The sequence below is a fragment of the Tachyglossus aculeatus genome, chromosome 6 (assembly GCF_015852505.1).
Source record: "Tachyglossus aculeatus isolate mTacAcu1 chromosome 6, mTacAcu1.pri, whole genome shotgun sequence".
NCBI lineage: Eukaryota > Metazoa > Chordata > Mammalia > Monotremata > Tachyglossidae > Tachyglossus > Tachyglossus aculeatus.
This window is the reverse complement of record NC_052071.1, coordinates 36980363-37007385: the sequence shown is the minus strand read 5'-3', so window position 1 is coordinate 37007385 and position 27023 is coordinate 36980363. Positions and strand designations below refer to the sequence as shown.

At 49.4% G+C, this 27023-nt stretch overlaps 1 protein-coding gene across 1 annotated transcript in view; it reads left to right on the top strand.

The window, feature by feature from the left end:
* The window catches only part of PHF8 (PHD finger protein 8), a 39659-nt gene extending 14599 nt beyond the window's left edge, over nt 1–25060 (top strand). Inside the window, exons 3-21 of the mRNA XM_038747813.1 lie at nt 1253–1373; nt 1807–1967; nt 3384–3525; nt 4376–4562; nt 5543–5705; nt 6509–6596; nt 7759–7865; nt 8507–8598; nt 8961–9050; nt 11738–12043; nt 13934–14052; nt 14602–14792; nt 15177–15262; nt 15590–15723; nt 16573–16877; nt 17666–17761; nt 19635–19744; nt 20889–21213; nt 21559–25060. Of these exons, the coding sequence (XP_038603741.1) occupies nt 1253–1373; nt 1807–1967; nt 3384–3525; nt 4376–4562; nt 5543–5705; nt 6509–6596; nt 7759–7865; nt 8507–8598; nt 8961–9050; nt 11738–12043; nt 13934–14052; nt 14602–14792; nt 15177–15262; nt 15590–15723; nt 16573–16877; nt 17666–17761; nt 19635–19744; nt 20889–21213; nt 21559–21647 (2912 nt within the window). The 3' untranslated portion in view covers nt 21648–25060. The remainder of the gene's footprint in view (nt 1–1252; nt 1374–1806; nt 1968–3383; nt 3526–4375; nt 4563–5542; nt 5706–6508; nt 6597–7758; nt 7866–8506; nt 8599–8960; nt 9051–11737; nt 12044–13933; nt 14053–14601; nt 14793–15176; nt 15263–15589; nt 15724–16572; nt 16878–17665; nt 17762–19634; nt 19745–20888; nt 21214–21558) is intronic.
* Nucleotides 25061–27023: the final 1963 nt, after the last annotated feature.

Sequence of the window (27023 nt, the reverse complement as noted above, 5' to 3'; positions counted from 1 at the left end):
ACTCAATAAGTACGATTGATGATGATCTGGTCTTCCTGTAGACTGTGAGCTCCTTGCTGGCAGGGGACATATCTACCAACTCTGTTGTATTGTAGTTCCCTAAGTGCATAATGAAGTGTTCTGCACACAGTAAGCATTTAGTAAAGACCAGTGATTGATTGATTGGTCCTGGAACTGGCACTCATATATAGATGTTATGTTTACTGTATCTACATACATATATATCCGTATAATTATAACAGTATAGTGATGTGTAGCCCAGCACTGGTGGCAGCACATGAGAGTTCAGGCGTCTTGAAGCAAGCATAAAAATAATTTTTGTTCCCCTCTAACAAATGTTAATTTAATTTTACCTGGCATAATAGAAATCAGGGAAGCACTGTGGCCTAGTTTAAGAGAGCAAGGGCCTGACAGTCAGAGGACTCAAGTTCTAATCCCACCTCTGCCACTTGCCACTTCATCCGCACATTACATAACTTCTCTGAACCTCAATTTCCTCATCAGTAAAATGGGAATTATATCTCACTCTTTCTTTGTACTGTGAGCCCCATGTAGGATGGGGACTGTGTCCAACGTTATTTTCTTGTATCTTCTCCAGTACTTAGTACTTGGTGTATAGTAAGCACTTAATACTATAATTATAATTAATTATCACTGACCTCATATCTTCCATGACTTTGGTCTTATCAGCTATGGTTTTGCCAACCATAGGTTCTGTATTGTTTGTTAATGTTATCACTGTCATGTATTACCATTATCAAGTAAGTGCTTTCTTTGTGAAAAGCACTGTACTACGTGCTGGGAAAAGGATCAGCCTACCTGATATTTGTGGGTGGCAAGGGAACTCTGAACTCCATTATCTCAGGGAAGTGGAGAACTTGTTTGTGGGGTGTGGATTAGGGTAAGGGCATTACTTGTTTATGTACGTAAATTACCACACAGAAGCAAAGCCCTATTTGCTTGTATCCACCCCAGTGCTTAGTATAGTGCCTGGTACACAGTAAGCGCTTAACAAATACCAGAATTATTATTATTAATATTATTATTAATAAAACCAGAGGATAATATGTGAGAAAAGTTCCTGAGGCAACTTTGGCTCAGCACTCTCCAAGAAAAAAAGCTTCAGAAAGTCACAAGGATCTCTTCCCGACCCTGCTGTTCCTTTCCAAATTCACTGCTGCTCCCCAAAGACCAAATACTGTCCGTCGCCTGCCCATCTTCATACGTTTGCCTGTCTCTCTTCCCAACTCAGTGAAAAGGCGAAGAGGGGCTCAGAAAGTGCAAGACCTGTTGGTGAATAAAGAAGTGGGGAAGACGATCCAAACTGGGAGCCCTATATTCATTCAGGAGCTGCGGAGCAGAACATTCCATAGGTGAGAGCCATGGATCTTAGGAATCTTCCCTTTGAACTTGGGAAGGATCGGAAATCGGCCTTTGCTTGCAGGCTCCTTTGAGTTCTCTCACTGGTCCTGTTATTAAAGCTTACTTTATTCTTTTTCTTCTTTCATTCTTGCTCCTCCTTCCCCTTCATACAGCCCCCCTAATTTTAATCTCTGTGTGATTCTCCCCTTTTTAGAGGAGTCTCCCCACCCCACCCCACCAATGTCAAACAACTACAGGGCAGATTCCCGGTTTTGTCATTGACTTGCTCACTCATTTTACATAGTTGTCTTCTCTCGTGGATGGCTTTGTTGTCTCCTAAAGGATTCTGGGGTGATTGGATCGATGAGGCCGTTTGGCTCGGAAGGGATAAGAGTTTGCAAGTCATTTTCTCTTATGACTTGAATTGTTGTTTTGGGGTTTCAGTGCAGATGAGGTGATCTTGAAGCCCACGGGGACCCAGCTGACTGTGGAGTACTTGGAGGAGAACAGCTTCAGTGTGCCCATCCTTGTACTGAAGAAGGATGGGCTGGGGATGACCCTGCCTTCACCAACATTCACCGTGAGAGATGTGGAATATTATGTTGGTGAGTCAGAAGGACCTGGGTTCTAATCCCGGCCCCGTCACATGTCTTCCTTAACTTCTCTGGGCCTCAGTTTACCTCATCTGTAAAAATGGGGATTAAGAGTGTGAGCCTCCTGAGTCCAACCTTACTGACTTGTATCTACTTCAGTGCTTAGAACAGTGTTTGACACCTAGGAAGAACTTAACAAGTCCCATAATAATAATAATAATTACTACTATTATTCTTAATAATAATAAGACTGGGGGGGGGGGTCTAATAACCCCATCACACATGCACACATGCTTCCCTAACTGTCCCTTGTTGCACTGTGTCAGATAAAGATTGGACGTAGCCCCTCCTCCCCCTCTTGTCACCTTAGAAGCTGTGCAGCAACTCTTAATATAACACCTTGATTTGATATGGCATTTTTGTTCCCAAAGCACTTTTAACATGTTTATCTCATTTTTGAGAAGCAGCTTGGCTCAGTGGAAAGAGCATGGGCTGGGGAGCCAGAGGTCGTAGGATCTAATCCCACCTCTGCCACGTGTCAGCTGTGTGACCTTGAGCAAAATCACTTAACTTCTCTGGGCCTCAGTTCCCTCATCTGTAAAATGGGGATGAAGACTGTGTGCCCCAGGTGGAACAACCTGATTAGCTTGTATCTACCCCAGCGCTTAGAACAGTGCATGGCATATAGAAAGCGCTTAACAAATGCCAACATTATTATTATTATTACTATTATTACTGTTATTATTATTTTGTCCTCACAACATTGTGAGGTTTGGAGAGATAGGTATTATTGTTATTATCTGTAGACTCTAAGCTCCTTGTGGGCAGGGATTGCATCTGCTAACTATAATGTACTTTCCCAAGTGCTTAATATCGTGCTCTGCACATAATAAGCAGTGTGGCCTAATGAATAGATCACAGGGCTGGGAGTCAGAAGGACCTGGGTTCTAATCCTGCCTCCACCCCTTGTCTGCTGTGTGACCTTGGGCAAGTCACTTCAATTCTCTGTGCCTCAGTTTCCTCCTCTGTAAAAATGGGAATGTAAACCGTGAGCCTTATGTGGGACATGGATTGTGTCCTACCTGATTAGCTGGTATCTACCCCAGCTCTTAGTACAGTGCCTGGCCTGTAGTAAGTGCCTCACAAATACCATTAAAAAAAAAAGTAATCAGTCAAATGCCATTGACTGATATTATTATCTCCATTTTACAGTTGAGGAAGTGAAAGCTAGAGGGGTTGAATGATTTGCACAAGGTCACCAGCTGGCCCCAAGTCCTCCAACTCCCCAGACCTGTACTTTTCCCGCACCACCATGCTGCCTCCGTAAAGAGTGAATAGGAGGGTCCACTCTGTGGTCTGGGAAGGCACCTTGGATTCTGCCTTGTCTTAATGAACCTCTCAAATCCAGATGTGGTATCTCTGCCCCAGGTTCCGACAAAGAGATCGACGTGATTGACGTGACCCGACAAGCCGACTGTAAGATGAAACTTGGGGATTTTGTGAAATATTACTGCAGTGGAAAAAGGGAGAAAGTTCTCAATGTCATCAGCTTGGAGTTCTCCGAGACCAGGTGAGGAGAGTCTGGTAGAGGCCCTCAGGCAGCCAAGACGATATTTTTTTCTGCACTTTGGGTCCATTTTACTGGAGGACTGTCAAGAAGGACAGTCATCATATTGCTCCTCTAAGTAACCTCTATTGCCATCCCCGGGGACAGGATACTCTCCTTTCTTATGTTCTTATGGTTTGGCAGTTCAGAACTGGCATGCTGCCAGCTTTGTCAGTTTCAGGGGCCAGCAACTGGGAGAAAATCCAGTGGTGAGATTGGGGCTCAGGCCAAGGCAGTGGTTTAGGAGCTCTCTCAACAAATGATTCCACTGATTAAACCTCTCCTTTTAGACTGTGAGCCCACTGTTGGGTAGGGACTGTCTCTATATGTTGCCAACTTGTACTTCCCAAGCGCTTAGTACAGTGCTCTGCACACAGTAAGCGCTCAATAAATACTATTGATGATGATGATGATGATGTTGCCCTCTTCCCGTTAGAAGTGGCCCTGGTTGAAACTGGGAAGGAAGGCCGTACACCAAGGGGCTGCCCAGGCTTGCCAGACCTCTTCAATGCCAGTCCTGAGTACCCCGGGTTTCCAGACCTCTTCAGCACCGGCCCTGGGTATGATCTAGGGGGGCTGGCCCATTTTCCCTCTTTCAGGTCTAGAGCAGCACTATTACTAGACCTGGTGGATAAATGCTACAAATTAATATTTCTACTACTACAACTGCCGCTGCTCCCCCTTCTCCTCCTATGTCTTCATTCACCTGGGGAATCCCCCAAATGAGGCCGAAGGTGACTGAGGTAAATGCTCTGATTGCAGAAGGGCTCAACCACCACGGTTTACCATGGCCTCTCTCCTCCTCCTCCTCCAGACTCTCTAACCTAGTGGAGACCCCCAAGATTGTGCGGAAGCTCTCCTGGGTGGAGAACCTGTGGCCAGAGGAGTCTGTGTTTGAGAGGCCCAACGTACAGAAGTACTGCCTGATGGGGGTGAGAGACAGCTACACCGATTTCCACATTGACTTCGGGGGAACCTCTGTCTGGTATCATGTCCTCAAGGTAGGTGATGGAGGCGTCGCCCCACAGGGTGGAAGGCATTCGGACTTCCTGCTCCAACTGCCGTGGGAGGACCCCGATTGGAAGCCCTCATCCCCCCACCCCGATTGTAAACTTTCTGAGAACAGGCCCCAGTCTCCTCTGGAATTAATAACGTTTTTCACAGAATTTGTGGGTTTGAGAAGGGCTAGTAATCCATAGCCGCCAGCCTGTAATTGGGTAGACCACAGGACTGTCTTATTGCTAGGGCCAAAGGGACCACTGCCTCAGACCCATTTCCCTGAAAGGGAATTCACAGGTGGCCGCTGAGACCCACGTCACCATCCTTCCCAGGAGGCCTTCCCAGACTGAGTCCCTTCCTTCCTCTCCCCCTCGTCCCCCTCTCCATCCCCCCCCATCTTACCTCCTTCCCTTCCCCACAGTACCTGTATATATGTATATATGTTTGTACATATTTATTACTCTATTTATTTTACTTGTACATATCTATTCTATTTATTTTATTTTGTTAGTATGTTTGGTTTTGTTCTCTGTCTCCCCCTTTTAGTCTGTGAGCCCACTGTTGGGTAGGGACTGTCTCTATATGTTGCCAATTTATACTTCCCAAGCGCTTAGTACAGTGCTCTGCACATAGTAAGCGCTCAATAAATACGATTGATGATGATGATGATCCTGCTGGCCCCACTTCCCTCTAGTACTTCCGCTGCAGGTGCCCATCTGGGCTAAAAAATAGCCCTGGCAGTGTTGTGGTGGATGGTGTGAGCCTGGAAGTAGAGAGCTGTGCATGGAGAGAGAGAGAGCTGAATGTTCGTGCCAAGGATAAATTCTGGCATCCTCTACCCCAGGATTCCACACCTCATCCAGTGCTTAATCTGGCCCACGTAAAACACTACATCCAAACCACTCTCAAACTAAAAGCCTCGGCTTGACTCCTTCGTCTGTAGGCCTGTGGTTCCCCAATCCCCCATCCATCTTTCTTCCAGGGCGAGAAGACCTTCTATCTGGTCCGCCCTACCAGTGCCAACTTGGCCCTGTTCGAACGCTGGAGCAGCTCCTCCAACCAGAACGAGATGTTTTTTGGAGACCAGGTGGACAAGTGCTACAAATGTTCTGTGAAGCAAGGACAGACCCTCTTCATCCCCACAGGTGTCCCTCAAGCCCCCTGGGAGGTTGGGGGAGATGGGAAAGGGTGGAGGGAGTGGGGAACTGGAGGGGAGTCAGCGTGAGAATGGTGTGTTTCTTTATAGATAGGCGCGCTTACCCACCCACTTCACATCGGGCCGGGAGCGGAGATGGGAATGTGTTGGAACCTGGGAAGCATGGCCTTTGGAAAGAGCAAGGGAATCAGAGGACTGATTACTAATCCCAGCTCCACCACTTGTCTGCTGTGTGGCCTTGAGCAAGTTACTTAACTTCTCTGGGCCCCAGTTCCCTCCTCTGTGAAATGGGGATTAAAACCTACTCCCTCCTACTTATATTGTGAGCCCCATATGGGCAGAGGACTGTGTTCGGCTCGATTGTTTTGTGTCTTAGTACAGTGCTTGGCACAGGGTAAGGCTTAACAAATGCCATTATCAGTATCGTAGCAAATGCTTAACCAGTACCAATGAAAACAACAGAAAACCCAACAGCCTCATTGAGGGAAAAACCCTGATCTGTCTTCACGTGGAGCTGGGTTTAAGATCAGGTCAATAGATCAATCAACCAATCAATCAGTGGTATTTATTGAGTGCTTACTGTGTGCAGAGCACTATACTAAGCACTTGGGATGGTGCAGCTCAGCAGTTGGTAGACATGTTCCCTGCCCACAGTGAGCGTACAGTTCTTGCTGTGATGGGGGAGCAGGATGATTTAGGTTTCCTCAGTGGTTTCCTTCCCCAGCTGTTCCGCTGAAACAGCTTACGGCTCTGGACTCCTGACTGGAAATGCCTCGCCTTGTTTTCCCGTAGGCTGGATCCACGCTGTCCTGACGTCCGTTGATTGCCTTGCCTTTGGAGGAAACTTCCTCCACAGCCTCAACATCGAAATGCAGCTCAAGTGAGTCTCAGTTATCCACGGTCAGGTTTTCAACCAGTAGCGCGCAGGAACGTGGCCAAACTTGCCATGTGTGGATCCCTAGGCTGAGACCAAACACTTAACCACAGTCAAAGAGGAGAGATTTCAGTTGGATTTGAGGAAGAACTGCTTGCATGGTAAAGCATTGGAACAGACTTCCAAGTGAGATCTCGAGCAAAGGAGAGACAACCATTGGATGGTTTTATTTATTTGCCTGGCTGATGGCCAGGGGTTGGATGATGCCCTGCTCGTGTTCCTTACCTTTCAGCATTCGATTCTCTGATTGATTGTGTATAGCCGGGTCTTCTGCCATTTATTTTTTTTTCCTTTTCCTTTGCCATATGTGCCCGTCTGTTTTCTCTACCCTCTTTTTTGTTTGTCCCGTACTCGATTTTTGGCTAATTCAGAGTGGGGAGAAGGAGATTCTGGGAAATGGTTTGTGTTTCCAGTCACGCTATTCCTGCTTGGTAGGAAATCCCTTAGCTAGAGGTTAATGGGAATAGCTTTACTCTGGATCTTGATCTTTCTACAGACTCCTAAAAGATCCAGATGCAATTCCTGTAGCGAACCACTGATCTCTTGAGAAGCGGCGTGGCTCAGCGGAAAGAGCCAAGGCTTTGGAGTCAGAGGTCATGGGTTCGAATCCCAGCTCTGCCAACTGTCAGCTGTGTGACTCTGGGCAAGTCACTTCACTTCTCTGGGCCTCAGTTCCCTCATCTGTAAAATGGGGATGAAGACTGTGAGCCCCCCGTGGGACAACCTAATCACCTTGTAACCTCCCCAGCGCTTAGAACAGTGCTTTGCACATAGTAAGCGCTTAATAAAGCCATTATTATTATTCTGGAGAAGCGGTGTGGCTCAGTGGAAAGAGCACCGGCTTTGGAGTCAGAGGTCATGGGTTCGAATCCTGGCTCCGCCAATTGTCAGCTTTGTGACTTTGGGCAAGTCACTTCACTTCTCTGGGCCTCAGTTACCTCATTTGTAAAATGGGGGATGAAGACTGTGAGCCCCATGTGGGGCAACCTGATCACATTGTATCCTCCCCAGCGCTTAGAACAGTGCTTTGCACATAGTAAGTGCTTAATAAATGCCATTATTATTATTATTATTATTATTATCTCTTGCTCTCTCTCACTCTCCCCAGGGCCTATGAGATTGAGAAGAGGCTGAGCACCGCTGACCTCTTTAAGTTCCCCAACTTTGAAACCATCTGTTGGTACGTGGGGAAGCACATCCTGGACATCTTCCGAGGTGGGGAGCCCTTCGCCGCCATTGCCGTCAGTTTTTCCTGCACATGCTGCATCATCTCCCGCCCCCATCTCCCCTACCCCATTCTTCTAATCATGATGTCTGAGCGGATTTGGTGTAGCAAGTATAGGGGAGTGGGTGGTAGAATTTGTGGCATGAGGTTTTTGTTTGTTTCCATTTGGCTGAGGGTGTGGGATGATTCTCATGGAGCGACGTGATCCTTTTGCTCTTTTATTCAGAGAACCCTGCAGGGCTAGAAGAATAAAGCCCCCATTATTTTTTTCTTTTGTCTGTTGGATTTCACGGTAGAGCCGTTAAGGAAGTCCTCTCACTGCATTCAGTTTTCCATGAGCATCTCCTGTGCGTGTCAGGCAGTTAGTCGTATTTATTGGGTGCGTACTGCGTGCAGGGCACTGTACTAAGCGCTTGGGAGAGTACAGTATGGCAGAATAACAGACAAATTCCCTGCCCACAGTGAGCTCGCAGTCTAGAGAAAGGTCACCATACAGTGACCTTTAAGGAGAAAGGAATGGGGAATCATAGAGGAGGGAAAGTCAGGCAGCATGAGGAGTTGGAAGGTGGGATTTGGTAACTGTTTTCACAGGTCAGTGATCATCTCTGTGCTTTTCTGTCCCCCGTGTTAGGTTTACGGGAGAATAGAAGACACCCTGCCTCTTACCTCGTCCATGGAGCCAAAGCCTTGAACACGGCATTCAGGTCTTGGACCAAGAAAGAAGTAATGTACTTGTTTATAATGCCTTGTCTCCTGTACACCTCATTCCCTAGCTCTCCCCTTTAAGGTAACCTTGAAGGGAAGGTGAAAAACATCCAAGGAGAATCGTGGACTCAAAAGATACGGCAGAACTGGGGTGCCGGGACTAGTCTCCTCAGTCTTCTTCCTGAATCTGCCGCTGATTTATAGTCTGGCCTGTGCAGGAAATCGAAAACATTTGGCCTGACCTGCCAGAGTCGAGTCGAGAGGCCGGCCCTTCCCAGGAAGCACCCGGGCTCCGTCTCCAAGGAGGGTCTCGGGCGATGAGCGGCAGCTTGGGCTTCGGGACGGGGGTGCTGAGGACCGTCTCCCTTCTGGTTTGGCAGGCGCTCCCGGACCACGAAGACGAGATCCCCGAAACGGTGCGGACGGTCCAGCTCATCAAAGACTTGGCCAAGGAGATCCGTCTGGTGGAAGTAAGAGGCAACCCAGGGATATTACCTATTGCAGGATTCTCCCCCAGGGCTACTGACTTTACTGATGGTGTGATAGTTGTCAAACACTTACTCGGCGCCAAGCACCGTACTAAGCGGTGGGGTAGATGCGGTCAGATCGGACATGACCCCTGGCCCAGGTGGGGCTCACAGTTTAAGGATTGCCTACTTGCAGCAAGCCCTGCGTGAGGGCCCTGAGAGCAGTGTGGTTGAGCAGCTCCTCTGAGGACATGTCAGCTTCCCCTTAAAAGTCCCGGATGTGAACCTTAAGGTGCATTGGAACGCTGTTCTTAATGAACTGAATCTGCACAACGACGTATAGACCAGAGCTCCGCCACTTGTCAGCTGTGTGACTGTGGGCAAGTCACTCAACTTCTCTGTGCCTCAATTACCTCATCTGTAAAATGGGGATTGAGACTGTGAGCCCCATGTGGGACAACCTGATCACCTTGTAACCTCCCCAGCGCTTAGAACAGTGCTTTGCACATAGTGAGCGCTTAATAAATGCCGTCATCATTATTATTATTATTATTATTATTACTATTATTGGGCTGGCATTCTACTCCAGCTGTGGGAGTCAGAGGTCATGGGTTCTAATCCCAGCTCCGCCACTTGTCAGCTATGTGACCTTGGGCAAGCCACTCAACTTCTCTGTGCCTCAATTACCTCATCTGTAAAATGGGGATTAAGACTGTGAGCCCCACGTGGGACAACCTGATCACCTTGTAACCTCCCCAGTGCTTAGAACAGTGCTTTGCACATAGTGAGCACTTAATAAATGCCATTATTATTATTATTGCTATTATTGGGCTGGCATTCTACTCCAGCTGTGGGAGTCAGAGGTCATGGGTTCTAATCCCAGCTCCGCCACTTGTCAGCTGTGTGACCTTGGGCAAGCCGCTTAACTCCTCTGTACCTCAGTTACCTCATCTGTAAAATGGGGATTAAGACTGCGAGCCCCACGCGGGACAACCTGATGATGATGATGGCATTTATTAAGCGCTTACTATGTGCAAAGCACTGTTCTAAGCACTGGGGAGGTTACAAGGTGATCAGTTTGTCCCATGGGGGGCTCACAGCCTTTATCCCTATTTTACAGATGAGGTAACTGAGGCTCAGAGAAGTTAAGTGACTTGCCCAAAGTCACACAGCTGACAGTTGGCGGAGCTGGGATTATCTTAATCACCTTGTATCCCCCCCAGCGCTTGGAACAGTGCTTCGCACACAAAAAGCGCTTAACAAATACCAACATTATCATTATTATTGCTCCCAATAATACTACTGACCCAGCTGCGTGACCCGAAACAAATCATGTAGAAAAACAGGGATGTCCGATGCCGCTTTTTCCCCAGATAGGCTCACAAGATCCATTTTTCCAGGCTAGTGTTCTCAAAATTGGTTTTTTCTAACCTGTTTCATTTTGTGTCCCATTCTCATCCCCCCCGCCGTAAGGCCCATGTGGGGAAAAAAAAAAAGGAAAAGGATTTTATGTCCTTTGTTTCCTCCCAGAAAGAGGGACATGGGGAAGGTTTTGATAATAGGGGGAAAAGCTCAACTGGGGAACAGCATAGTCTAGTGGAAAGAGCATGGGCCTAGGAGTTGAGTTCTAATCGTGGCTCTGCGAGTTGCCTGCAGTGTGACCTTGGGCAGATCACCTCACTTCCCTGTGCTCAATTTCCGCATCACTAAAGTGGAGATTCAATACCTGTCCTCCCTCCTACATGAACCCCAAGTGGGACAGGGACTGTGCCCAAATTAATTAACTTGTATTTATGCCAGTGCTTAGAACAATGCTTAGCATATAGTAATCAATCAATCCGTCATATTTATTAAGCCCGTACTGTGTGCAGAGCACTTTTCTAAGCGCCTAACAAATACCAAAGTAATAATAGCCAAACATCCTAGGTTAAAGAGATCAATGGTGGTTGAGAAAATTGAACCAGGTTCAAAACAGTAGTTTTAAACTCTCCATCAGACCTTCCCTCAACTCCTTAGCAGGATAGAACTCCAGTTTTAAAGTGTCGGGGCCGCAGTGCCTCAATCCTGGCAACTTGTAGGTGACTACAGCAGAGAAAAGGGGAGGAGGAGTCAATCACTTAGTGGTATTTATTGAGTACCTAATGTGTGCAGAGCACCATACTAAGCACTTGGGAGTACAGTAATAATAATAATAATAATGATGGGCATTTGCTAAGCGCTTGCTATGTGCAAAGCAGTGTTCTAAGCACTGGGGAGGATACAAGATGATCAGGTCGTCCCACGTGGGGCTCCCAGTCTTCATCCCCAGTTTACAGATGAGGGAACTGAGGCACAGAGAAGTGACGTGACTTGCCCAAAGTCACACAGCCGACAATTGGCGGAGCCGGAATTTGAACCCAGGACCTCTGACTCTGACACAGTTTTAGACTGTGAGCCCACTGTTGGGTAGGGACTGTCTCTGTGTGTTGCAAACTTGTACTTCCCAAGCGCTTAGTACAGTGCTCTGCACACAGTAAGCGCTCAATAAATACGATTGATGAGGATGATGACTCCCAAGCCGTAGGCATGATCCCTGCCCTCAAGGAGCTTAGAAATCTAGTGGAGCAGGTGGCGCTGGGAAGCTATTTCCTTGAGATTAACAACTAGGGAAACTCTTGCCTTCCCAGTGATAAGCACGGACTTTTTTGCAGGATATCTTCCATCAGAACATCGGAAAGACCGGCAGCCCCTTTGGGCTACAGAGAAGCACCCCAGCCACAACCACCGTGCCCCCAACTAAACCAGCTTCCACACCTTCAGTGCCCACACCCAAACTGTCACCAGCCTCCAAAGGGGGAGCCAAGAAGAAAAGCCTGAAGCCCAAAGAAGCGACCAAGAAGACGGAGCGCAAGGGGAAGGAGAGCTTGTCTACAGCAGTCAGAGAGCTGGACCTAGATCTCCTAGACCAGTACACACAGCAAGCCCTGAAGAAGATGAGCGGCTCCCAGAAAGGGAAGGTTGGTGGTATCTCCGTGACAACCGTAAACGCGTCTTTTCTCCATCATCGGTGGGAATGGGGCCATCACCCCCTGCTCTCATCTTCCCAGCCCCCTGGGTTTGATTGCCTTAAATCTCTGCCCTCAAGCCTGCCCTAAGGGGATGGGAAGCGGGGGCTGGGGGGGAGAGAGAGAGAGTCCGTCCCGTGGGTTTGGGGAAGGCCCGTTCTGCTCGAGCTAACCTTCCTGCCTCCACCTCGGTGTGTGGGAGTGGACGGTGGTTAAGAAAGGGGGAGGGAGAATCATGGTTAATGGTACCCCCTCCTTATAGCCAATCTCTGTCCCTCACCTAACCAGGAGGCCTGCATTTTCACCATTGGCCAAGACCTTTTATTATTTATTTATTTATTTATTTATTTTACTTGTACATATCCATTCTATTTATTTTATTTTGTTAGTATGTTTGGTTTTGTTCTCTGTCTCCCCCTTTTAGACTGTGAGCCCACTGTTGGGTAGGGACCGTCTCCATATGTTGCCAATTTGTACTTCCCAAGCGCTTAGTACAGTGCTCTGCACATAGTGAGCGCTCAATAAATCCGATTGATGATGATGATGATGACCTCAAGCGCTACATTCAAACAGCGTCGCAGAAGCTGCCTGCCTGCAAACATTTGCCTCTAGTTCTTTCCACCTCTAACGCGGTGCCGAGGACCATGATTTGCCAGAAGAGAAAAAGTGCGATTTCTAAAAGTCGCCTTTTCCATTTTTGTTGAAATCCCCGGATGCCTGAATGTAGCCCGATTTCAGTGTCGTCGGATTGCTTGTAGGCCCAGTACTACTTTGCAGTAGATTTGAGTCATTAAAGAACAGACAGAGGGTTTTAATTTGCAGAATTTCTGTTTATCGGAGACGCATTCTCAATTAGGGAAGCAGCGTGGCTCAGTGGAAAGAGCCCGGGCTTTGGAGTCAGAGGTCATGGGTTCGAATCCTGACTCCGCCACATGTCTGCTGTGTGGCCTTGGGCAAGTCACTTCTCAGAGCCTCAGTTACCTCATCTGTAAAATGGGGATTAAGACTGTGAGCCCCACGTGGGACAACCTGATCACCTTGTAATCCCCCAGCGCTTAGAACAGTGCTTCGCACATAGCAAGCGCTTAACAAATGCCATTATTATTATTATTATTATTCCTGGAGTATTTCCAGTTTCAGGCTTGAACAGAGACCAGGATCTGGCTAGTTTGGAAATTCTTAGTGAGTTAGAGGATTTTCACTTTAGGGGGGAAAAATACTCAAAGGTTCTTCAGTTAGAGGCTCCTTGAATGCTAGGCACCTGCTTTTTTACATTTACTGTTTCCTACGCATGACCTAGCTGCAGAGGAAAGGTTCTTGGCATTTTTAGTGTGTGCGGGGGTTCCTTCTGGCTGAAAGGCACCGATTTCTGCCACGGTGGGCCATAGGGCCGGCAGCTGGAGGAAAAGTGGACTGAGGTGCATCCTTCCCTTCAGATACTGAATTCCTAGCGCCAAAGCTGTCCACAGTCTCAGAAGCAGCGTGGCTCAGTGGAAAGAGCCCGGGCTTTGGAGTCAGAGGTCAAGGGTTCAAATCCCGGCTCCGCCACTTGTCAGCTGTGTGACTTTGGGCAAGTCACTTCTCTGTGTCTGTTACCTCATCTGTAAAATGGGGATTAAGATTGTGAGCCCCCCATGGGACAACCTGATCACCTTGTAACCTCCCCAGCGCTTAGAACGGTGCTTTGCACATAGTAAGCGCTTAATAAATGCCATCATTATTATTATTATTAAGTTCCACCTTTCGGGCCAGGGCTCTAAAGCTCATGGGTTCGGCAAAGCCCGCCTGGGCCCCTGCAAAGGATTCCCGGTCATCACCCAGTTGAATCGTTTTCCATTCCAGGTCAGTGTCCCCGCCTCCTCCTTAACCGACACCGAGGAGGACTCACCGGACCCCACGCCAAAAGCGGAGCTGGATGAGAGCGAACTGATGCTGGGGCTGTCCAACGGCAAAGCTGCTGGGTGAGGAAGTTTGGGGCACAGGGCGAATGAAAGGGTTAAGTCCCCAGCGATCGGTGGAAACTTTCCAGCCGAGAGATCGGGAAGTGGAGTTCCCCTTTTCTTTTGGAGAGTCAAATCACTAAGGCTAGTAGAGCATTGCCTAGGGTAGCCCCAGTGGAGCTTCGTAAGCCCAGCCCTTGAGGAAATGAGAATTTGTTGGGATCCAAAAAGGGACAGTTTTCGTCTTATAGTTTCCTTCCCCCCTTATCCGGTTCAGTTTCTCATCAAAACTGGTGGCCCAAGGCTTCCTCTTAGCATATCGTGTCCCAGAGGCGAAACGGAAATTGCCGGGAACTGGCAGGAGATGGAATCAAGACGATACCGTGAAGGGGGAAGGGATGGAATGGCTCAAAGATAGAAAACTGCTTGGGCAGGGAATGCTTTTCGGAGGCCAGATGGTTCAAACGAGCCCCGTTGGCTGTCACCCCGTGTTGAGGAGCCAGGGTAAATAGGGTTCTTGCTGTCCCAGTTGTAAATCTGGGGCTCTGCTGCTCCGTATTTTCTTCTCAGTAACAAGAAGGTCAAGGCCTTTACCCGGTCCCGGAGTTCCAAAGCCGCGGCGAGGAAGGCCGCCAAGGCCAAGCTTCATTCGGAGCTTATGATCAAGGAAGAGTTTGACCTGGATTCTGAGGAGGATCTGCAGATTGACGAAACCCCACGCAAAGAGAAAAAGGTCCTAGCACCCCGGAAAAAGTTACCAAGTGCGTTTCATCCTCTTTTCCCCTTGTTCTGCCCAGCAACTGTCACAAGCCTCTGTCTCGGGCAGGTATGCAGCAGCCCTCAGTCTCTAGAAGGCAAGGTTTCTCGATGCTTCCATTTAGAGAGAGCTTTCCCAGCTACAAGGAGCCATTAAGCAAGGTGTTGAAAAATGAAAGGCATGTGCAGTTTCTCAGTGCACGCCTAAGACCTCAGCTTCATCATCCCTATAGCTTGATGCTCCTTGCGGCCTTGGATACCAGGCGGCTGGTAATCACCTTTAACTGATTCCTTATCTGTCCAAGCAGACAGGATTTATCCTCCCTTCCGAGATTGCATCTCCTTCGATGCCCCTGGTTCATGCCAGGAATTTTATGTGTGCTTTCTAGAATTTCCCCGGAAGTTGCCCCGGGCCAAGCCCTGCTCTGACCCCAACCGAGTGCGTGAGCCGGGAGAGGTGGAGTTTGACATCGAGGTAAGAGCTGCCTTTTCTCTGGGCAGCCGAGCTCAACGACCGGGCTCTCGCTTTTCCTCCCATTGCTTTCCCAGACTCTAAGGCCCTCAGGGGTCCGTTTTCCCTGGATCAGTTTTGCTTGGGAATCCCCTGGGAGCTTGCCAGCCTGGGCTGGTGAGACAGGGTGCCCTTTCTCCTAAGGGTGGGAGGTTGAGGTGGGTGAGTGTGGAAAGCTGCCTGGGAAGAGTCAGCTAGTGTCCCAGCAGCTCTCTGTGCCTGGATTGGCCAGACCCCAAAAGACACATGTCCCGCTCCTAAGTGAAGCCAATATTTCCTTTCCCAAAACAGGAAGATTACACGACAGACGAGGAAATGGTGGAAGGGGCCAAGGACAAGCTGGGGGTCAGCAGTGCGGCGGGCGGGATTCTCGACCTTCTCAAGGCCAGCAGGCAGGTGGGGGGACCAGACTACGCGACCCTAAAGTAAGCACCGGCTTTGGCGTCCATTTCCTGAATGGCCTTTCTTCATCCTAACTTGGGGCTGTGAAAGAACCACTGTCTCCCCTCACCCTCTCACCTTAGGCAATGCATTTTAACATGGGAATGTCCATCGAAACTGGTTACCTGGGAACTGGGGTGGGTGGGAGTGGGGCTTGAGCACTGGGTGGTCAGGCTCAACAAAGTGTTTTGTGGCTGGAATTTTTTTTTTTAATGGCGTTTATTAAAGCCCTGTTAAAGCACTTATTTTAACATGGGAATGTCCATTGAAACTGGTTAGCTGGGAACTGGGGGGGTGGGTTGGGGCTTGAGTACTGGGTTGTCAGGCTCAACAAAGTGTTTTGTGGCTGGAATTTTTTTTTTTTTTAATGGCATTTGTTAAAGCACCGTTCTAAGAGCTGGAATTTGTATCTGCAAGTTCAGTGCCCTCTCTTCCCTGCCCAGAAACTGGCCATCAATTGGCGAAGTCATCCTGGGCCATAAAGGGAGGGTCTCTGAACTGAGATCTAACAGGGCCGCCCCAAAGAGAAGCCATAGAGAGACTCTCCTTTGGCACGGTGGCCAAGCCGTGGGTGGGCGACCTTTCTCAGTGAAAAATGGAGCCCTGGACGTGTTTGGATCTTCATCTGAATTCTTTATTTTGATTTGGGATTTTTTTTAACGTGAGGCGGGGGTGTGACCCAGCGTCCCGATCAGGCTTCATCTTGTCTCTCTTCCTCTCACCCTAAGCAATCAACTGAAGTCTCCCTTCTTCTTAACTGGTCTTGCTGGGCAGCAGATATCCCTGGCCCAGGAGGCCTCCCTTCAGTGATTCTCCCTTTCCCCCCCCCGCAGTGAGGCCCCTGCCTCGCCCAGCACCCAGGAAGCCATCCAGGGGATGCTGTGCATGGCCAACCTGCAGTCCTCCTCATCCTCCCCTGCCGCCTCCAGTCTCCAGGCTTGGTGGGCCGCGGGCCAGGAACGGAGCAGTGGGGGCTCTGTTAGCAGTAAAGGCGGAGGAGCCAGCGGGCCGGCCGGTCAGAGGTCTCCGGGGAAGCGACCGGTGAAGCGGCCTGTCCACCACAGCACAGAGAGTGAGGAGGAGGCCAGCTTGGATGAACAAGAGAGCCTGGGGACCTGCTTCAAAGATGCAGAGTACAGTAAGGATCCCGCCTTCGTTGCCGCTTCATTTCCACAACTCTCAAGGCAGAACCCACTCTTTCCAATCTTAATAATAATGATGGTATTTTTAAAGTGCTTACTGTGTGTCAAGTACTGTTGTAAGCGCTGGGTTAGAGACAAGATAATCAGGTTGTCCCACATGGGGCTCACCGTCTTAATCCCCGTTGTACAGATGAGGTAACTGAGGCACAGAGAAGTGACTTGCCCCAAGCCCGTGCTTTTTCCACTGTAAGCCACGCTGCTTCTTCAGAGAAGCACAGGTCCGACGGACAGCCTCGGGTGCCAGGCTTTTGATCGGAAGGGAGAATGCGTGGAGTGATTGTGATTTTCCCGAGAGGCGACCCAACAGGTGGAGCTAAGGAATCTGGTCGCCTGGCAAGGATGAGAAATGCACGTCTGCCTCTGAGTGTCCTATCACTAGACACCAGCGGCAACGTAACTAGAAAGCCTCTGGGTGAACTGGACTTCCCCAGGTCCAGCTAGGCGGAGAGTGTACCTTTTGGCTTCATTTGAGGTTCACTTCAGGTTAAAGGGCACCGTGTTCCCCACCCCTCAGGGAAAGTTACTCAAGGAAGGAGAGAGACCGAGGCTCCCCGTCCTGTGGTGTCTGTCCCCACCTCCCTGCCCACTGCTTCAGGCCACCTCTCAAGGCTGTGGAAACATCCACACGTAATACACATGTCCAGATGGGTGACTTTCATCCCATGTGTCAACGTGGAGGTGTGTGTGAGTTGTGCACTGAGCTGGCCGTTCCTCCTTTCTGCAGTTTATCCCTCCCTGGAGTCAGACGAAGATGATCCCGCTTTGAAATCTCGACCAAAGAAAAAGAAGAACACGGACGATGCACCATGGAGTCCTAAAGGTGTTCCCACCCTTGCCCCCAGGTTGCCCCAATTAGAGATGTGATTTTCATAAGCAGATAATATCGGCATCAGGAGCCCTGATTTTTTTAGGGCTGACAGTCCTGCCCTTAAGGCTTCTTCCTGCCCCCAGATCACGCTTGGTGCTGTTTACTGTTAAGATTATCTAATTAAGGACGCGTAGAAAGCAGAGAGAGGGAGAAATGTGCTTGGCATTTAGTAATAATAATTGTAGTATTTGTTACGCGCTTACTGGGTGCCAAGCACTGTACTGGGGTCGATACAAGATAATCAGGTCCCACATGGACTTCACTGTCTAAGTAGGAGGGAGAACAGGTATTGGAATCCCCATTTGGCAGATGAGAGAACTGAGGCACAGAGAAGTTAAGTGACTTGCCTAAGGTCACACAGCAGGCAAGTGGAGGAGCCAGGATCAGAACCCAGGTCCTCTGACTCACAAGCCCGTGCTCTTTCCACTAAACCACCACCGCTTCTCATGATGCAGTGGATTGTAGGACCTAATAGACCTCATGGCTAAGGGAGACCATATCATTGGGCTGAAAAGTGGAGAGAGGTTTTTCCCTTCTCACTTCATTTGATTTTTTTACCTGGAGGGAGTCATGTAATGTCTGTCACTCGGTGTCCCTCAAGCTTTGTAGTCTAGTGTTAAAATAAGAGCGAGCTGGCTGGCTGAAGGAATGAGAGAAGTTCTTTTTAAGAAAGAAGGATAGAGATTGGGGACTCACTCCTGGACCTCCTCCTCCTCCTTATCATTAATATTAATATAACAGTGGCATTTATTAGATTTTTACTGTTTGCCACACACTATACTAAATGTGCTGGTAAACATAAGATAATCAAATCAGTCCTTATTCCACTTGGGCCCCTCAACCCAAGAGGGAGGGAGAACAGGTATTTTATTTCCCTTTTATAGGTGAGAAAACAGAGAGAGAGAGAGAGAGAGAGAGAGAGAGAGAGAAGATAAGGGGCTTGTCTGAAGTCCCGTAGCAGGCGTATAAGCAGAAGCAGGATTAGAACCCACATCTCCTGACTCTCAGTACCGTGTTCTTTCCACTGGACTAGTAAACATAAGATAATCAAATCAGTCCTTATTCCACTTGGGCCCCTCAACCCAAGAGGGAGGGAGAACAGGTATTTTATTTCCCTTTTATAGGTGAGGAAACTGAGAGAGAGAGAAGATAAGGGGCTTATCTGAAGTCCCGTAGCAGGCACATAAGCAGAAGCAGGATTAGAACCCACATCTCCTGACTCTCAGTACCGTGTTCTTTCCACTGGACTAGTCTGCTGCTCTGGCAGAGGTCTGCATAGACCCAGGCCAGTGATTAACTAGCCTAAGTCGGACAGATGTCTCTAATTTCCTCATGCGTGGGCTGATGCTGAACCTTTTTTTTAAGCCAAACCAAACTTCACAATTTTAGCTCCCTTCCACCCCTCAGGATACAGATATCTCTCACAGAAGGCCCCCACTGGCATGGCCGCACACCGCACAAGCCTAAGTGGATTTTTTCCAGAGTTCCCTGCAGGATGGGCTCTCATTTTGTCGCCAAATGATGCAGCGCGTGCCAGACCAAAAGCCTTAATCGACCCTGTAGCTAGGCCCGGGCCGAGCCCGAACCTGCCTGCTTTTGTGTTAGCGGCCACAAGCCTTGTCCAAGGACGTACTTCTACTTCCCGGAGCTTGTGTTGTAGGCTCCTGGTCCTTAAAGTTGGTGTCAGCGTTAGTCATCTGAGTCCCAGCCTCGGAGGGCGGGGAGGGAGGGGAGCAGGAGTCAGTGCTCAGAGTCATGGGTGGAAACTGAACCCCTCCCCTTCTTTTCAACCACTATAAAAATGACACCCTCCTTTCCCTTACAGCCCGTGTGACCCCAACCCTTCCAAAACAAGACCGCCCTGTGAGAGAGGGAACCCGGGTGGCCTCCATAGAGACAGGGCTGGCTGCAGCAGCAGCCAAACTGGCTCAACAGGTATGTGGCCAATGGTCTACAAAGCCACTTGGGCTTCACATTTCTAATCCCACCCATCTCTTGTACGTATCTATTCTATTTATCTTATTTTGTTAGTATGTTTGGTTTTGTTCGCTGTCTCCCCCTTCTAGACTGTGAGCCCGCTGTTGGGTAGGGACTGTCTCTATGTGTTGCCGACTTGTACTTCCCAAGCGCATAGTACAGTGCTGTGCACACAGTAAGCGCTCAATAAATACGATTGATTGATTGATTGATCTCCAGCAATTGCTGATCTCACCAGGGGAAGGGAAGACCCATAGGGTTTGAACACCCCCAATTCCTTGTAAATGGGTTCAGAGTACTAACACTTATCTCAGACCGTTTGGTGAAGAGGAAGGCTGGCCTGGCAAGCCTTGCACTGGGAGCGGAGAAGGGCCGTATTAAGGAGAGATAAAACTCGAGGTCAGAATAAATTCCAGGACCCCCCTCCAGTGGCTTGGGGAGTTCTAGTTTTCATCTTCTTGATAAGTTTCCAGGAAGCCTGTTTGGTTATTCTCTAAGAGAAAAAAGGCATTAAAAAGTTTACCAAAGGCAAGTGGTCGAAGACGTGGAGCATCTCGAATATCACAGTGGCCTGGATCAGCCCGTCGTGTCCTCTTCTGTGCCTCCTGGCCCTCTGGGTTTGTCAGGTTTCAAGAGCTCAGCAAAGTTAGAATTGGTGAGTCATCCGTGGAAGACTCCCAGAGACAAACGATGCAGGCTGCAAGGCATGGTGGAGGATGGGAACACTCAGACCTCAGCCCCATCCCAGTGTCCCAGGGCGTTAACCGGTGCCTTTGGACCGAAGAAGGCCAAACCAAAGTCTCAACCGTGACAGAGTCAGAAGCGTTCTTCTGCTTCTCTTCCTACGAACCTGGTGTGCGGGTTGGTTATTCCTACAGTCTAGTCCCTAGACGATCATTACGTGGATCTCTTCATCTCTGATCCTAAGGTTGTATGAACGGGGCCCTGCCAACAGATCCTGGGCACCGTCCTGTGCATTTAATGGTTAACATGATCCCTTTGGATTCCCAGACTGGTGTCCTCTGTCTCCCTGTTCTCCCTGTCGACATTCCCTCCTTTTTTTTTACCCTGAATTTGCCTTACCGCCCGGCCTGTGTTTCAGGAGCATCAGAAGATCCAGAAACGGAAGTACTTCAAGAAGAAATCATCCCCGAAAGATGTGGAGCCGCCTTCCTCTCAGGACAGCGAGCCCAGTGAGCCCAGCGTGCCAGTGCCAGCGCCCGTGCCAGTGACCCCCAGCCCCCCACCTCCTGCCGAGCCAAAGCAGGAGCCCTTTGCTGGCAGCCTGGCCGATCACGAATACACAGCGCGGCCCAGTATCTTCGGAATGGCCCAGGTGAACCGAGGCACCACACCCATGGCCCCCGGCGTCTTCTTATCCCAGCGGCGTCCTTCTGCCGGCTCCCAGGGGTGTCCGTCAGCACAAGGTAAAGGACGCTCATCTCCACCGGCCCTCCGGTTTTTGCTGGCCGTGCAGGACAGGGAGAGTGTCCAAAGTGTCCTTTTGGGAACTATCCAGAAATGGGAGGGAATGAAGAAGGGGAACACTGGGGATGATGTACCGGGGAATGTGGGCTTCCCGGAAATTCCCACAAGGTACTAGGGCTGTGGGGAAAACCTCGACCCCAGTTATGAGCTGTAGGGTTGTAATGCCGCTGTCTCTGGTGGAGGGAGCGGGAGGTTGGGATGGACAGAAGCAAAGCGGCCAGGGCTCCCTGTCCAGAGAGGGAGGTGCCCTCCACTCATTTTTCTCTCTTTCTGCCCCGATTCAGGAAAACGGCCCAAGAAAGGCTTGGCCACCGCAAAGCAGCGGTTGGGGCGGATCCTGAAAATCCACAGAAATGGCAAACTCCTGTTGTGAGCTCATCTTCCCCATCCCTGCCCCTCCCCGCACCCCGCTCGGCCTCCCCGCCAGCTTCTGAGACAATGTTCTTCATTTGGGGTGGTTACCTTTTGGGGAGACTGCCAAGGGGCCTTCTCAGTTCCAGTTCACTCCCCCTCTGCAGGACAGACTAGGGCTTCGGTGCTCCCTCCTGCTTGGGGAGCTCAGTTTGGAGCAGTGTCAGAAGTGACCTCCTGAAGACCGGGCAGCTGGGGCCGAAGAAGAACGTGCTCAGATCACCCAAACGGATGCGGCATCTGGTCTGTGCTTTTCCAGAGCAGCCAGCCGGCTGGCATCCAGCAATACGACTCCCTCAAGATAAAGGGGAGCAGAGCTCCAGCCTCCCCTAAAACCTCCATGTCACCCATCACGGCGGCGGAGATGCCTAGGCCCCGGGTGTCTCCCTCTCTTCCCTTCGGACTCCAGTTGGGAGAGGGAAAGCCCCAAGAAGCAGTCGGTGGGAGCAGCTAAAAACATTCAGGGAGTTTGTCAGTTTTTCACACTGTCAGTTTACAGAGAAGCAGTAGCAGAGGGTTTCTTGTGTCCAGTCCTTACTCCTTTTCCTCCCACTCCACCTTGCTTCCCGGTTAGCAGAGTGATATCAGGGGAGGGCGTGGTGACGTTGCAGACAGCCTGGTTTGGGAAGGGACAGGCCCCGTTTGCTCCCGAAAAGAGAGGTACGGCAAGACAAAACTTGGAATTGGTAGACCCAACCAGAACCGGTGAGAAAAAGGCTTTGAGGGGAATTAGGGTTTGGAGAGGCATCTCTTAACCAGATCCCAGGCATTAGCTACTCCCTGAGCTCTTCATTCCCTGGGTGTGTACATGCATCGTAGCTACAGAGGTCTTGCTGGGTTCATCCCGTATGACGGAAGCTGCAGACACTTGTAATTCCTGCTTCCCTGGCCTTGGCCATATTTAGGATTGTAGAAGCGGGTGACTTTTGCCAAAGTAATCTGGGAAATGGGATTGCGTTCTGGCATACTTTCCTCCCCGTCCTTTGGCTTTCTCTAGCAGGACTAGGGGAACAGAGAGGGCCAGGCCGTAACCACAAGTTGGGGCGGAAGACGACTAACCATCTAGAGCTTTGGCCAAAGACGTCTCTGCCTTGCCTGGCTCTTCTTGGGCTCAGTTTCTGGAGGGACCATGCGGTTAGCTGTAAATAAGGGACAGCCATTCCCGAAGTACTAATGGCACAGTCCTTCACAAATCCCTCCCAATCCTCCCACCCCATACCTGGCTGTGGTGGGGAATGTTAACTTTGATGTCTTGGTGAAGACCTTCCCGAAAAGGCCCGTGGAACTCCCGGCTGCAGGTGGTGAGGAACAATCTCCCAGGCAAACAAAGAATCATCCAAGACAGGAAACTACAGCAGTACCTCCACACTTGAACGTTTATCCACCCGGAACTCACCCAAGAGCTCAGAGAGGGTCGGAAAAGACATTTTCTAAGGATGAAGGGCCGTCGAGCTGAATATTTTGGCAGCAGCAGGTCTTTGGGTGTCAACTCCAGCAGAATGGGTCTGTTAGTTGCAGCTCACTTAGACTTTTCCCTTTAGGGAAAGGTGGGTGTTAGTGTAGGGGGGAAAAAAAACAACCAAAAAAACCTACTCTGGAACTTTGAAGGGAATAAGGCCGGTGAAGGGATTGTCAAAGCCCAGTCTGGAAGAGGCCCCTCTCCTATTCTGCTGACCAGATAAGAGGAGACCAAAGGCAAGTTATGTGCTCGGCAACCTTCATCCTTCACTGCCCTCTTTCCTTGTTGCTGCCTTCCTAGACCCTTCTTCACTAAATGGGAGACTCCGGACACTAGAGTGGACAAGGGCTCCTTTCTCCTTGGCTCTGTGCTGATTGATTGAATTGCCCGTATCGCTATCACAGTGACTTAAGGGCATCTTGGTGTTTTCTAGCACAGAGTTCAAAGTCAGAGGAGGAGATGCCTGAGGGTCACCCTGATTCGACTGGCAGGTGGCAAGTCTCCCTCCTTGAAGTGTCCTGCTCGGTGGAGGCCTGGCTCCACAGTTTCGGGAGAGCTGTTCATGAATGTAGTGCGGTGCGTGGAAGGGGAAAAATGCCCAGGAAGAAGGCCCAAATTGTGTACTGTTCCTCTACCTTCACCTCCCTCTTCCCCCTAAAATGGGACCAGTGCTTAGGTAGAGGGAGCACATAGGGCCTCTGCTCCCTTTAGGTTTGTTCTTCGCTCCCAAATCATTGGTTTCATTGTTTTGCTTTTTCCCTGTCCTCTCCAGTGACAGGTTTCCCCTCCCCGCTTCCCCTTTCGGGAGCCATAGCCACAGCTGTGGTTCTCTGGCAGGGCATAGGGCCTTTTAAGTTCCCTTCAGTACCAGAGAGCCTCATCCCTCCCGCCTACCCAAATTTCCAAGTGACTTCCTTCTCCTTGGGAGAGGCCTTCCGTCCGGTGATCCAAGCAAGGAGCCATGTTCTTCCCAAATGTGATTTTCCCATCCCACCCCCTCCTTCAAGTGTTTGGTGAAGAAGGGACTCTGAATGGTTTGGGCTTTGACACACCACCACCCCTGCCCCGAAGGCCCTGTTTTATAGTTTTTAATCTATAGTTGAGGGAAAGAACTGATGACTAGACTCAGCAAAACTGAGTTTCCAACCACCTTACACGTTTCTCCTGAAGACTCTTTGAAGCCTGATTTCTCTTCTGTCGCTAACAGGCCCGAGGCCCTTCTAATCCTCCTTCCCCGTCACCTCATCTTGCTTTTCCAAAGGCAGCTAATTGTCAGCAGAACCCCGCCTGGTTTGGGGGTCTGTCTCTCTGGCCCCTTTTCTCTTCGAAGTAAGGGTTCAGGGAACCAAAACCCACCATTAATTAAGACTCTTTCGTTTCTTTTCCCCCCTCCAGTGTGTGTCGTTTTTTAATGAAGGAAAGAATTTCACCCTCAGAGCCTTTGAGCTTCTTGAAGAGGCTTGTGTGGATTTGACTTTTCAGGTTATTACATGTTTTAGGAAAGCTGGGAGGGAGGGAGGGAGGGAGGAAGAGAGGAAAGGGCATTGGTTCAGAGCAAAGGGAGGAATGCCTCTGTTCCCTGTTGCCCCAGGGATGGGGAAGCGGGTTGAGGGTGGGCTCGGAAGAAAGGATTTCTACTCATCTGTAATATATTTTTACAAAAACAAACTTTAAAAACACAAAAACCCACCATGCTTCTGTACATGTTTAAATATATTTTTAGAAGTGGGTAGAATTGTGTATTTCCAATGCAGAGACTTTTTATATGCAGGTTAGAGTGACACCAGACTTCTCTGTGGTTGGTTTTTGGGGTTTTTTTCTGTTTTGGTTTTTTTTTCTATTTTGTGTTACTAATGTAATTTATATTTTTTTTAGATCCTCCCTTTCCTAGAAAGATAAAGTGATATATTGTTGGAGTCTTCTTTCCCTGGCCTTTTTATTGATGGGGGGGGGCGGTGGCGTGGGAGCGGGGACCATCAATCGTATTTATTGAGCGCTTACTGTGTGCAGAGCACTGTACTAAGCGCTTGGGAAGTACAAGTTGGCAACGTATAGAGACAGTCCCTACCCAATAGTGGGCTCACAGTCTAAAAGAACTGGGTTCTACCCTCTCTTCCACAGACTTGCCCCAGGGATTCAAATACTTGTCCAACTTGGTTTGTTTTCATTTTTCATTTTTCCCCTCTTCAAGCCCCTTGTGGCGCGCTCCGCACGCAATTTTCTACATGCAGTTGAGTTTGGGAGGTTAAAGTGGGAAAGCTTGTGGAGAGATGAATCAGGTGCTTGAATTTTGCCACCTTCCCATGAGTCCAAACCGCCATTCATTCATTCAGTCGTATTTATTGAGCGCTTACTGTGTGCAGAGCACTGGACTAAGCGCTTGGGAAGGACAAGTCGGCAACTTATAGAGACGGTCCCTACCCAACAGCAGGCTCACGGTCTAGAAGGGGGAGAGATGGAGGAAGGGCCCGCTGGCCCGGGGTGGGGACGGGATCGGGGGTCATTCATTCATTCATTCAATCGTATTTATTGAGCGCTTACTGTGTGCACCACTTTTCCAATCACAGAATGGCCCTGTGCCGGCCGGCTTCTGCCCCATGTTACCCACTTCCCTAGAAGCTGAGGGCACTCTCACTTGTCACAATTATAGCTTTGCATCATCCCCAAAAAAATTAAATGCAAGGCAGGCCAGGGCTAGGAGACAGGTTTCCGAGCTCAGGCCTCTGATGTTTACTTTCCCCATTATCCAGCGGCCGAGAGACTCATCTGTCCGGTGACTCATTCTGATCAGAGTTGGAAAGAATCGCATTCTCCTCAGGCTGGAAGGAAATGCGATAGCTGGCGGGCAGTAGTGTACCGTAACCTATCTCAGAGAGTTATCTACCCTTAAATTAAAAAAAAAAAATCAGTCCAGAGATGGCAATCACCCAAGCAGCCTGAACTGTGTGTCCCAGAGAAACTCCTTAATCCAGGATGCAGAGGCTCCTTCAATACTGGGAGTAAGATGGAGTGGGCACAAGGGGAAATATTTGCAGAATTTGGGGGGTGAAACAAATTTCCACAGTCATTCATTCAGTTGTATTTATTAAGCGCTTACGGTGTGCAGAGCACGGTACTAAGCGCTTGGGAAGTACAATTTGGCAACACATAGAGACAATCCCTCCCCAACAACGGGCTCACAGTCTAGAAGGGGTAAGCGCGTGGGAAGAATAATTTGGCAACAGATAGAGACAATCCCTACCCAACAACGGGCTCACAGTCTAGAAGGGGGAGACAGAAAACAAAACAAATAGGCATTAATAGCATCAAAACATGTTACATTTGGGCTGCTTATGATCATTACTTTGTGTTTTGATCCGTGGTGGCCCTTGGACAAAGGAATGCTTTGAGATTGCCCTCTCCGGAGGCTCTTCGGTGTTCCAGATATCCAGTTTTGACGGAGGCCCCAAGGAACGGAGCCAATCGTGGGGGTCACAAAGAGGGAGACTGTCAACTGAGAGGGTAGAAACGCAGCCCCACATTTCTGTCCCTAAAGGACCACTCTAGGTGTGCTCACAGACACGGACGGCACATCAGCAGGACTCGAGCGACGGGACGGGCTGTAGGAAACGAGAGAAGAAGAGTTAAAGTCGGTGCTGAAATCACAAAATAATAATGACGGTGACAGGGCACGATTTTAGCCGGCAGGAGAGATGCAAATGGAGATGGCCTAAAGATAGGAAGAAATGCAGGACGGGAGATGCCGGAGGCTAACACAATCTGGAAATCATTCATATAAAAGTGGAAATAATCAAATCCATGCGGAGAGACCGGCTCTAAGGGGTAAGTAGAGAATGAAGACATGGTGGCTGGGCATTTTCACTACCGTTAACAGTCTGA